Genomic DNA, 13,769 nt, shown 5'->3' with positions numbered 1-13,769 from the left:
GGGGGGGGAACAAAGCAGTTTTGGTTCAAAGGGAGGAGAGGTGTTAAAGATACTTAGCATATATAAACTTACATACCACTGATCAAAATCGTAGAATAATGTAACTCATTCATAAAGAAAAATTCTCATTTATAAATTGTCTGTGAATCTGACAAACTCTGAAAATTAGAGATTAACTACTGCTACAATAATTTTTACATTTTCTACTACACTTTGCAATCAACTTTTCTGCAAGATTAAAGAAAAAACAAACTTGGTGGTACTTGACTAGGCCAGGATTCAAAAAATAATAGTAACATATTATCCACAACAGAGCACACTATTGGCTGTGTTAACTCAAACAGCAACATTACTGAATCACATTGACTTCTATCATTCTAGAACAGATATTTTCCCCATAATCTTGCTCAAATCAGCAAAATGTTTTATCATTACATTCTATTCTCAAAATATTTTCCCCAAGAATACTATCTCTATGAATGTTTACATTCACAGAAATGTCAAGATCCTAATATCTAAAAAATCCTTTTTATGAATTTTAAGATACAATTTAGTTTGGATAACCTTCAAATGTACATAAATCTTTGACACTCTAGTAAATATGTGGGGTGGTTACATCAACGGTAGCAAATATCATTCCCTCCCAGTCCTAGCCTTTTTAGAAATCAAACATCTTTAGCAAGAGAATTTTCATGTCTGAAACATTAAGACTTTCATGAAATTAAAATTACAAAGAACTTCCAAGGAACCACATATATGAAAAAAACTCATCTCAGCAGATCTAATACTAATTTGTAGGAATTCAGAGCCAGCCTGGGCAGCAGTATATTAAAAGCTATTGCCAATCACACACTTGCTATCATGCACTGAATAACAAGATATAACCTTTGAATTATATACGTACAAGATATTTAATGACTAATCAAATTATGTGGCCCAGCCAACAAATATTACATATTCACAATAAACATTTTGCCTTTATTAGCCTCTAATTAAATCAAGAGTGATCCATTGGCTCAGTTGTGTTTGTCATCTCAGCATCTTGACTATCCATCTCTTCAGGCTCATCCACGGAATTTCCCTTTTGTGCTTTTGACCTTGTGGCAAATGCTGCTCCCAGTGCCTCTGCCACACAGCTTTCAGTTGTTTCTGTATTCAAATTTTCAGTGCCACCAGTTAAAGAAAAAGATTCAGGTAAGCCAGTCTGAAGACTCCCAGACTTCACAGAACTCGTAACTTCTCCTTTCCTTTGAGGAAGATCAGATGTTGACTGCTCTGTACTTTGATCCCTAAAGTGCTTGTCCATTGAAGCCTGAATAGAAGAAACCATTTCCTGCAATTTTTTTCGCTGGGCCTCAACCAATTCAGGATCCAGCTGCCTGCCTTCTCTCGTTGTAACTACTCCAGGAGCTATTCGAATAAGCTCACTGTTACTAGGAGTAGCTGTGAATATAGAAGGCTCCGTTTTAATGGAACTATTACTAAAGTCTGTCCCTGTGTTATGCTTCCTTACAACTGGAGTTTCCCTAGCTCTTGGATCAAGTTGTAGGTTACTGGATGCAGTTCCTAGAGAATGCCCTTTTCCCTGAAAGGCAGTTACATTATGAAGTTGATCAGATTTCTTTTTCACTACACCACCACTACCTAGTTTTAATAGCCCATGTGAGGGACTTGATTCCCTACTTCTTGTAGAAGCCTCTGCTCGAACCTGACTTACAGCCTCTTTAACTAAGTCTTCAACATCAGGACCGATGGGAAAATGTCCTGCAGCATCCACACACAACTCCAGTCTATCTTCAGAAGCATTATAGACAAAGGTTTTGCCAGGTAGATGTGGAAAAGTACAATGCTTGCCATCAGCCATACCTAAAGAAGGGGAAAGATATTTAACATATTAAAATGTTACTTAAAAAGGACAGTAAAGACAATTTTAGGTGAAATAGTAAATTTTCAATAATTTACAGGTTACAGCTTTCAAAACAAAATTAGAAAATAAATTACTATCAATGTAATTTAATATTACAAAAAAGAAATATCACCATAGACCTTAAAGTAGTACCTGGGGAGATGTTTAAAAGAATATATCGTTTTGCATTGTGTTTATGTAAGAGAATGTCCTGTTTTAAAAAGAGACTTGTTGAATATTTAAAAGTAAAATATCATACCTTTAATTCTCAAATGGCTCAGCAAAATATATACACATATTACCTATGTATCTGTATAGAGAGACATAAAGCAAATATTTCTAAACCATATATATAAAATTAACCTATCACAATGTTAGGAAAGTACCCTCAAACAAATAGCTAAGCTATAAGAAAAAAAACAACAGCAATAGTGTTAGTAAAGCAATGGCTTATTGTAGAGCAGTAAGAAAATACATTTTCATTTACTAAAATTCAATTTTAAAAATTTTTTTTATTAAGTTATTACATATCCCCACATTATCCCCCATCCCCCCACTCATGCCTTCATCCCCCTGTTGTCTATGTCCATTGTTTAGGCCTATATGTTAGCATATAAGTCCTTTGGTTGATCTCTCCCCCTTACCCCACCTTCCCCTACCTTCCCTCTGAGGTTTGACGGTCTGATTGATGCTTCAAATTATACACTTTGCAAAAATACCCATTAGAGCAAAGTGTTACACAAACATGTTGCACAGTGTGTTGAATTACAAATAGTAATTTTACTGAATTACAGAATACCAGAATACAAGTTGTTTTCTCAGTATGATAAAGGTATATATTTTTCACAAATAAATATGAACTTTCAAAAGAACATATTCCATAGTTAAAGTAGTATTTATGGGGCACATGTAAGAAAGCTAAGATTAATGCAGTCACAGTATAATTTTAAGAACTGACACCTGTTCACAATAAATTTAAAAGATTTTATTCAATTCAATTTCTTTGAAATAGTTGTATTACATGTTACTATTCTTACTCCTCTCTGGTAGGTCAGAACCACCAAAATAAGCCTGTGTTATTTTGGGGATGCTCCTCAAAATGGCCCACTGCAATTTACTTCTGATAGTCAACTTATGCAGCAGTAGAGGACAGGACTTTAAAGCAGGCTTCTCTTTATTTTATAATTGAGCAATTTGATCTCACTACATGGTATTTCAAAACATTACAGTTTTTGCAGTCTCAGAATAAAAAAATTATATGTGTGTTTTAAACTATCCAATATTCTTACATTTTAAATTTGTCACTGTAATTAAACTCCAAGTATGCACAAATAAGGGTTAAGTTTTATGAAACCACAGATTTTCTTCTATGTTAAAAGAAAGATGAAGTAGACAACTTTTAATAATAAATGGTACATATGGGTATGTTTATGGCAAAATATAAAGGCAAGAGCAAACTACTTTTAAAAAGAAATTGTTAAGCCCTAGCCAGTTTGCTCAGAGGATAGAGCATCGGCCTGCGGACTAAAGGGTCCCGGATTCGATTCCCATCAAGGGCACATGCCCAGGTTTCGGGCTCTCGTGCAGGAGGCAGCCAATCAATGATTCTCATCATTGATGTTTCTATCTCTCTCTTCCTCTACTTTCCTCTCTGAAATCAATAAAAATATATATATATATTTTTAAAAAGAAATTGTTAGTAAGTATACTATACAAATTCAGAGAGGGAGCAGATGAGTGAACTCTGGAATGTTTTGTGGGCTTTCGGGTCGTCTTCAGTTTTATAAGTTATTAAGATTAGTTTTTTTTAAAAAGCCACTGATAAAAGCTAGAGTGGTTCTAATGTATCTCACTGTGAATATTCCAAATAACCAGAGAAAGGAACTAAAATGCAAATGAATAAATAACATGCAGTAATTTCAAATAAACATTCATTTCAATGATAAGTGAAGTATCAATAAAAATTCAACTAGAATTTCCTCTTTGCACATTTTTGGCAGAGATAAATGGCAAAAATAGACACACAAAAATTAAAATCAGAAATGTGGTTTATATAACACCTTTTAGGCACAACCCTGGAATCAGTTTATTATCTACTAATTCCCTACCTCAGAGATTTTAAACCACGGCTCAAAAAAACAACAGCAGCAAAGTAGAGAATTTTAAAGTAAGGTCAGGGACCTACCTGGGCAAAGCTTTTAAACATTCATTTTAATAGATAACATATAATGAGACTCACTATATACCAGGAACTAAAATAAACCCTGATGATTCAAAAATAAAATGTCACTCTTATAGGAGACTGACACAAAACAGATCATTATAATTCAATCAGATAAAATAATGTTGGGTATGCTACTCATATTTCACTGATTATTTCAAGATCAAGTGAGAATACATGCAAAGCACATACCACAGGGTCTAATATAAATCAAATAATTAATAGTTAATTTCTCTTTAAGCTCAAAAAAGGTTTTGTAATTGTTTCCAGGCTGCTATTGTGAGGCTTTCCCTTAGCTATCCCTGGAAAGAATCAGAGTCCCACACAATTCATCACAATATTATCTACAATAAAACACTGGAAACAATATAAGCTTTCAACAAGAAGAGAATGATTATTGTCTACCTGATGGAAGTAATATACAACTATTAATACTGATATAAATAAACCTATGATGCCTCGTAATATACCTTAAAATGTACATGATGAGAAAAATAGCAGGAAACAAATCTAAGTAATTATAATCATGCTCAAAAAAGTGTGTATGAGACAAACATTTTAATATTACAGCTGCTGTTTCCCACTTCTATAGTTTCTAGACATTTTACACTATTTAAAAACTTAAAATATGTATTTAAAAAAATCAATGCAAATATTTTAAGTATTGTAGTCCCCTTTAAGCATAACTTATATAATAGTCCTTTGAATTTTTTAAGAATCAAGGTGTATTACATTTATATCATGTAACAATTCCATTACACATACAGACCAAAAGACATGTATACTAACATTTATAGCTACATTCTTCCTTATATCCTCAAACTGTAAATTACCCAAAAATGCATCAGAACAATGGATGAATATATTAAAACTAGTGCCCTGGTGCATGGATTCGTGCACATTGAAAATAAATTAATTAGAAGGTGGCCAGCAGGGCAGGACTGGGTGAGACGGGCCAGACATGCCCTGGAGCCAACCTCCGCAGTCCTTCCCCAGCCAGCCGCACCTGGGGCAGCGCCATGTCTCGAAGGGCATCTGCAGAGTGAGTAGGGTCCCTCCAACAGGTGGAGTCCCTTGGTCTGGCCTGCAGAGATCAGGCCGAAACCAGCTCTCCGACATCTTTCAAGGGGTCCTGGATTGTAAGAGGACAGTTCTCAGGTGATGCACCCCAGAATCTGGCTCCCTCCTCTCTGGTTCCAGGGTGCTTCACCCAAGAACTGCTGTTGCCAAGTCACTGCAGTTCGACAGCTCCTGCATTGAACATCTGTCCCCGGTTGTCAGTGTGTGTCATAAGTTCCAACCAGTTGGTCAGACAGTTGCTTAGCCTTTTATATATATATAGATATAGATAGATGATACAATAGAAAACTACACAATAGTGAAAATAAACTATAGTTAAACCCATTAACATGAATGAATCTGAAAAAAGGAGCAAGTCACAGAAAGTATACAGCATAATTCCATTATATAAAGTCCAAACACAAGCAAAACTGAACAATATAAGTTAAAGGATATCTGTGCAAGGGTTAAAACTAAATTTGCCATTCATCTCCTGCATTTATCCCTGTATAAACACCTGCAAGGAAACTTACTACATTTTAAGCCAATTAATTTTAAAATACCTTTTCAAATATAAAGAACTAGAGGCCCAGTGCACAAAATTCGTGCACAGGTAGGGTCCCTAGGCTTGGCCGGCCATCAGGTCCTATTGGGGCCTTCCTGCTGCTGACCAGGGCCTTCCTTCCTCAGCTGCCGGCCAGGGGCTTCCTTTGTTCTGCACCACCCCCTGGTGTTCAGTGCACACCATAGCGAGTACGGACAATTTGTATATCAGGCTTTTATATATATATATATATATATATATAAGATAGGAATATTTATAGTCTCGTTCAGTTATATTGGACAATATTTCTATTCAGATGTAGATATATCATCTGTCTCTTAGGGTGGATTTTAACAAAGTAAGAGAAGCATGTTCTTTTTCAATTTTTGGAGGGTATGGGTTTGCAAGTGAGAAGGGCTTGATTCTTTGACTGCAGGATAATTTAATGATTTGCCACATGAATCTGTCCTAAAAAGAGAACATTTTACCACAAATATTATAAGAAATTGTATTTTGGAAGATAAAATAATTTTCTGATGATCCATTTCAAATGGATGTTATATATATAATCAAGACTTAATGCCACAAATAACAGCTAGAATTTAAATAATAATAACACACATTAGCTAAGAATTTATTTGGTACTAGGCCCTTTACTAACTGTTACATGTGCACAATTTCATTTGATCTTAACTATAACCCTGAGATTACCATACCCACTTTACAAATAAAGAAACTAAAACTTGTAAGTCATGTGGGGAGTAGTGATAAAGAAAATTTGACCTCAGATGTTTTTACTCCAGAGCTCTAAACTACCTCCTACTAAGGATAAATACCACAGGTAACATTTAAAAAATATATCAGCTCAAAAAAAAGCCTGGCTAATATGACTCAGTGGTTGAGCATGGACCCAGGAACCAAGAGGTCACTGGTTCATTTTCCAGTCAGGGCACATGGTTTACTGCACACTTGCATTTGCGTTCCACACCCTGTATGACAGCAACTTTGCAGAGTACCCTCTCGCACTCCGGGACCCCTCGGCGGATGTCAGAGAGCCAGTTTTGGCCCAATCCCCACAGGCCAGGCCGAGGGACCCCATCTGCCGGAAGGACCCCACTCGCTCTGCAGACGCCCTTCGAGCCACAGCACCACCCTAGGTGCAGCCAGCCGGGGAGGGACCACAGGAGGTTGGCTCCAGGGCGTGTCCAGCCCATCTTGCCAGTCCCGTCCCACTGGCCACCTTCTAATTAATTTCCTTGCACCGGGTCACTAGTTATGAATAATGCTATTATGAACATTTCTGTACAGATATTGTGTGGACATGTTTTCATTTTTCTTGGGTATACATCTAAGAGTGGACCTGCTGGGTTGTATAGTTAGTCTATGTTATATCTTTGCCAAGCTGTTTTCCCAAGCGGCTACACTGTTTTACATTCCATTGTATGAGGGTTCCAACTTTTCTATATCCTTGCCCACAGTTCTTATTATCTGACTTTTTAATGGTACTCATCCTAGTGAGTGTGATATACTATCTCATTGTGGTTTTGATTTGCATTTCCCTGATGCTGAGCATCAATTCATGTGCTTATTGGCTTTGTAAGCATTTTCTTTGGAGAAATGGCTATTCAGATCTTTTGTCTATTTTTTTGTTGCTGTCATTAACTTCACCTGAGGATAGTTTTTTTCCATTGACTTTTTAGAGAGAGTGGAAAGGGGTGAGAGAGGGGAGAGAGAAAGAAACATCAATGTGAGAGAGACATATCAACTTGTTGCCTCCTGCACCCGCCCCAACTGGGGCCAGGGATCAAACCTAAAACCCAGGTATGTGACCTTGACCGGGAATTGAACCTGAGACCCTTAGGTGCACAGCCCGATGCTCTATCCACAGAGCCACAACGGCCAAGGCTCCTTTGTCCATTTTTAATTGGGGTTTTTAGTTCCTTATGTTTTAGATATAAACCTATCATCAGATATATAATTTGCAAAAATGTTTTTCTATTCTGTGGGTTGTCTTTTCACATTCTTATTTTTTTAAATATGTTTTTATTGATTTGACAAAGAGAGGAAGGGAGAAAGACAAAGAGATAGAAACATCAATGAGAGAAACATCGGCCAGCTGCCTCCTGCATGCCCCTATTGGGGATTAAGCCCGAAACCTGGGCAGATGCCCAGACTGGGAATCAACCATCACTGTTGACCTCTTGGTGCATGGGACGACACTCAACCAACTGAACCACACCAGCCAGGGATCTTTTCACTTTCTTGGTGGTGTCCTTTGCAACACAAAAGTTGGCTTGTAATTTATCTACTGTTTTTTTTTTTGATGCTTATACTTTTGGTGTCATATCTAAGGTTTTGCTAATACAAAGTCAAAAAGTTGTATACCTATGTCTTCTGAGATTTTTCTAGTTTTGGATCTTATATTCAGGTTTTAATAGAGTTTGAGTTACTTTTGTATTTGGTGTGAGATAGGGGTCAAACTTCCTATTTTTCATGTGGACATAATACCTATCCTATTACCATTTGTTAAAAAAAAAACTATTCTTTCCCCCATTATCATAATCAATCCTAATTTAAAAATACTTTTTAAAAATCATTAACTGGTATCAATATATTTCAGAAGAATGCCAAAAACCGGTTTGGCTCAGTGGATAGAGCGTCGGCCTGCGGACTGAAAGGTCCCGGGTTCAATTCCGGTCAAGGGCATGTACCTGGGTTGCGGGCACATCCCCAGTAGGAGATGTGCAGGAGGCAGCTGATCGATGTTTCTAACTATCTCTCTCCCTTCCTCTCTGTGAAAAATCAATAAAATATATTTTTTAAAAAAAGATATATTTCAGAAGGTAGAATAAAGTGAAAGAGGGAAACTTAAAAGGAATGCAAAAGTGAGGGGTGTCAAAGAACATTTATAGCTTTAAATTTATAGCTTTAAAATTATAGCTTTAATTGTGTTTTAAAAAATAAAACTTTATAATAACTAATCTAAGTTTCTACTTGAAGCTTGAAAGAAGAATGCAAATTAAATACAAAGTAAGCACAAAGAAGGATAAAATAAAGAGCAGAAAACAATGAAACTGAAATCAGAAAAACAATAGAGAAAACCTATAAAGCCAAAAGCTGTTTCTTTGAAAAGATCAATAAAACAAATAAGTTATAAACAGGACTAGTCAGCAAAACATGACAGGTACAAAACAAGAGAGGTACAATATCAGAAATGAAAGAGCTATAGACCTAACCAGACATTGAAAGAACAGCAAGGAAATATAAACAATATCATGCCAATAAAATTGATAACTTGGATAGATATCTTCAAAGACATCTTGGATAGATATCTTACTAAAGAAGAAAGGGATAACCTTATTAGGGATAACTCTATTAAATTAAATTTGAAGTTGAAAATTATCCAACAAAGAAAACTCCACGCACAAATGTTTTCACTAATAAATTCTACCCAACGTTTAGGAAATAATATCAAAATTATTACAAAATCTACCAGGAAACAGAAGAGAAATGAACACTTACTAACTCTATTTTATGTAAGCCAACACACCATCCTGATTATACAGTCATTACAAGAAAATTACATGCTATTATCCGTCATGAACATGAACACATGCAAAAACAACAAAATATGAGCAATCTGAATCCACCATGCAAAGTTGGTTCAATATTTTTTTAAAGCCCATTTTTAATTGGGTTTTTGAATAGTCACAGAGATGTAAAGTATAGCATCGAAAATAGAGTCAATAATAATGCAAAAACTATGTATGGTGTCAAGGGGGTACTAGACTTATTGGGGGGATCACTTCATAAGTTATGTAAATCTAACTACTATGCTGTACACTTGAAACTAACATGATATTAAATGTTGACTCTAATTTAAAGTAAAAAAATAAAAATTAATAAAAGGTAAGCAGCCAGCACCGGTTTGGCTCAGTGGATAGCGCATCAGCCTACGGACTGAAAGGTCCCAGGTTTGATTCCGGTCAAGGGCATGTACCTTGGTTGCGGGCACATCCCCAGTAGGACATGTGCAGGAGGCAGCTGATCGATGTTTCTCTCTCATCGATGTTTCTGACTCTCTATCCCTCTCCCTTCCTCTCTGTAACGAATCAATAAAATATATATTTTTAAAAAAAGGTAAGCAAACAAAAATAGTCAATGCAATTCAACCCGATCAACACACTAAAGATAAAAAACATAAGATAATTTCAATAGATGCAGGAAAAGAGACCTGCTAAAATTCACCATCCATTTACAATATAAGCTTCCAGCACACTAGGAATAGAAGGGAATGCACCCTCAACCTGATAAAGGACATTTCTGGAAACCTACAGAACAGAATGCTTTCCCCTAAGATCAGCAACAAGGCAAGGATGTCCACTCTCACTACTCCTATTTAACACTGAACATATAACCACAGTGCCGTAAGGCAAGAAAAAGAAGTAAAAGGCACACGGATTGAAAAAGAAGAAATAAAACTATCTTTTATTTGCAAAGGATATAAACAATCCCAAAATATCTGATAAAAGCTACTAGAACTAATATGTGAGTTTGGCAAGGTCACAGAATACAAGGTCAATGCATAAAAATCAATCTTATTTCTGTGCACTAGCAATGAACAATAAGAAATCTGAAGTTTTTAAAACGATATTTTGCCCTGGCCAGTTGGTTAGAGCATCATCTGATGAGCCAAGGATTCAGGTTTGATCCACGGTCAGGGAACATACAAGAATTAACCAATGAATGCATAAATGAGTGGAACAACAAAAATCGATGTCTGTCTCTCCTCTCTCTCTAAAATCAATTTAAAAAAATTTAAAAGCATATTTTACAATAGCATCCCAAAACATGACATATTTAGGTATAAATGAACAAAGGATGTGCAAAATTATATGCTGAAAATTACAAAATGTTGGTAAGAGGAATTAAAGAAGATTAAGTAAATGGAGAAATATAACATTTTCATGAACCAGAAGATTTGATATTATCAAAATTGTCCTCAATTTGACCTACACATTCAACACAATCACAACAAAAATCCCAGGAGACATTTTGTAGAAAGTGACAAGTTGATTCTAAAATTTATATGGATAAGCAAAGTACCCACAATATCCAAAAGAATTTTTAAGAAGATTCTAGAAATAGGTACATTTGTACGTGGTCAAATGATTTTTTACAAATAACCTTTTTGACATATATTTTGTACATAATTCACCCTTCTTAAGGAAATAATTCATGGGCAATTTCTTAAAATGTATTTGTGTTGATTTCAGAGAGGAAGGGAGAGAGACATCAATGATGAGAGAGAATCATTGATTGGCAGCCCACTGGAGATCAAGCCTGCAACCTGGGCATGTGCCCTGACCAGGAATGGAATTGTGATTTCCTGGTTCATAGGTCGATGCTCAACCACTGAACCACACCAGCCCGGCAATAATTGATAAAGGTATCAAAGTAATTCAATGGATAAAGTGTAGCTTTTTCAACAAATGATTCTGGAACAAATGGACATCCATACATTTCAAAAAAGGTCCCCAGGCAGGTGTGGCTCAATTGGTTGGAGCATCCTCTCATATGCCAAAATGTTACAAGTTCAATTCCTGGTCATGGTGTATAGGGGAGGCAACCAGTTGATGTTTTTCTCTCTAAAAATCAATAAAAACATATCCTCGGGTAAAGATTTTAAAAATAAATAAAAAATAAGAACCTTGACATACCTTGCAATATATAAAAATAATCAACTTGAAATACATCATAAATCTAAGTTAACTAAAACTAAAAAACTCCTAGATGAAAACACAGAAGAAAATTTTTGTGACCTTGGATTGCCAAAGATTTCTTGAATAGGACACAAAAAGTATAAATCCTAAGAAGAAAAAAATGTTGCCCAGCTGTGGTGGCTCAGTGGATTGAGCATCATCCCATGGACCAAGAGGTCCTGGGTTCAATTCCCAGTCACAGCACATGCCTGGGTTGCGGGATAGATCCCCAGTAGGGGGTGTGCAGGAGGTAGCCAATAAATGATTCTCTCTCATCAGTGATGTTTCTAACTCTCTCTCCCTCTCCTTTCCTCTCTGAAATCAATTAAAAAATATTTTTTTAATGTTAAATTGGTATCAAATTTAGAAAGCTCTACTCTTCGAAAGGTACTATTAAGAAAACATATGGGAGGGATGAGGACACATTTGTAATACCTTAACTAATAATAAAAAAAAAGAAAAGAAAAAAGAAAGAGGACAGCCATTTGTAATACCTTAATCAGTGGATAGAGCATTGGCTGTGGACTGAAGGGTCCCAGGTTCGATTCCAGTCAAGGGCATGTACCTTGGTTGTGGGCACATCCCCAGTAGGGGGTGTGCAGGAGGCAGCTGGTCGATGTTTCTCTCTCATTGATGTTTCTAACTCTCTAACCCTCTCCCTTCCTCTCTGTAAAAAATCAATAAAATATATTTTTTTAAAAAGAAAGAAAACAGACAAGTTACAAACTGGGGAAAATTATTTGCAAAACACTTATCTAATAAATGAATATGTAAAGAACTCTCCAAACTCAATTTTTAAAAATCCAAACTAATTTTAAAATGGGGGGTTCGGGGGGGAAGATAGCAAATAACCACATGAAAAGAATCTCTCAGTATCATCCATTTTTAGGAAAATGCAAATTAAAACCACTATGAAATAGTACTATAAACCTTTTACAATGGCTTAAAAACAAAAACTGATACTATTAAGTACTGACAAAGACACAGAGTAACTAGAATTCTAGAATTGGCTAACTCTAATACAGTGCTAGTAGGAATATAAAATGGTCCATCCACTTTGGAAAATGGTTTCAAAGTTTCTTATAAAGTTAAGCATGTATTTACCACATGACTCAGTAATCCCACTCCTAGGTATTTACCAAAGAGAAGTGATAACATGTCCACTCAAATGTTTTCAGTGGCTATATTTATACTGGCCAAAAACTGCTAATAAAAAAACATACCAACTGTCCTTCAATTGGTTATGAATTCTTTAAAATGTGATGAATACATACAATTAAATACTACTCAACAATCAAAAGGAATAACTACTAATATATGCAATCAGACAGATGAATTGGTTAGATGCATTAGGTTAAAACAGAAATTGGCAATTTTTTTCTGTCAAGGGGCATCATGGTAATATTTTAGGTTTTGCAGACCATAAAGCCTCTGTCACAACTATTCAACTCTGTCACTGTCGTTTAAAACAGTCACAGACAATATGTAAACATGAATGTGGCTATGTTTCAATAAAACTTTATATACAAAAGGCAATGGGCCTAATATGGCCCACAGGCAATTTACCAACCCCTGTGCTAAATCAAAGGAGCCAGACACAAAAGGTTATACTATATAATTCCATTTATATGGTGATATGAAAAAGGCAAACGTAGACACAGAAATCAAATCAATAATTGCCAGAGTCTGGGGGTAAGGGTAAGGGATTAATTAGAAAGAGATGTAAGGCAACTTTTTGGAATGATGGAAATATTCTATCTTGATTGTGGTAGTGGTTACATGACTATATGTTTATCAAAATTTATATATCTGTACACTTAAAACAGGTGAATATTACTATATATAAATTATACTTTAATATTCTCGTCTTCGAAAGAAAGGGAGGGAGGGAGAAAGCAAGCCATTCTTTGGTCCCCAATTCAAAAAACCCAAGAGAAGAAAAATTTTTTTACATAATCAAAACTCAAGGAAATTTAAACACTGATATTTGGTTATATTTTTTAAATGTGATAATTGTATTGCAGTTATTTTTTTAAAAATAAAAATATAAGAGTTATAGGAAGTTCTCATAGATATTATGTGTGAAATTTATTTTTAACAGTCCAGTTGAGATGGGGGTAGAAATGTACTGATAATTGTTGAAGCTAGCTTATGGGTAAATAGAGGCTCATTATAAATCTATTATTCTTTTTTTTTTTTAAAAATATATTTTATTGATTTTCCACAGAGAGGAAGGGAGAGAGATAGAGAGTTAGAAACATCGATGAGAGAGAAACA

General features: G+C 35.4%; 1 protein-coding gene across 2 annotated transcripts in view; it reads right to left on the bottom strand.

Annotated features, from left to right (window-relative positions):
• Positions 1–13,769, bottom strand: part of VCPIP1 (valosin containing protein (p97)/p47 complex interacting protein 1) — a 27,054-nt gene that overhangs the window by 2,427 nt on the left and 10,858 nt on the right. The window contains exon 3 of one of the 2 annotated variants that reach the window (XM_015559555.1): positions 1,718–1,866. In XM_015559555.1, the coding sequence (XP_015415041.1) occupies positions 1,718–1,866 (149 nt within the window). Of the gene's footprint in view, positions 1–886; positions 1,867–13,769 lie in introns of those variants that run through there. The other variant, XM_006756913.2, reaches the window with a different exon arrangement.

The sequence above is a fragment of the Myotis davidii genome, unplaced genomic scaffold, assembly GCF_000327345.1.
Source record: "Myotis davidii unplaced genomic scaffold, ASM32734v1 scaffold393, whole genome shotgun sequence".
In the NCBI taxonomy this organism is placed as follows: Eukaryota; Metazoa; Chordata; class Mammalia; order Chiroptera; family Vespertilionidae; genus Myotis; species Myotis davidii.
This window is presented reverse-complemented; position numbering and strand designations above follow the sequence as displayed.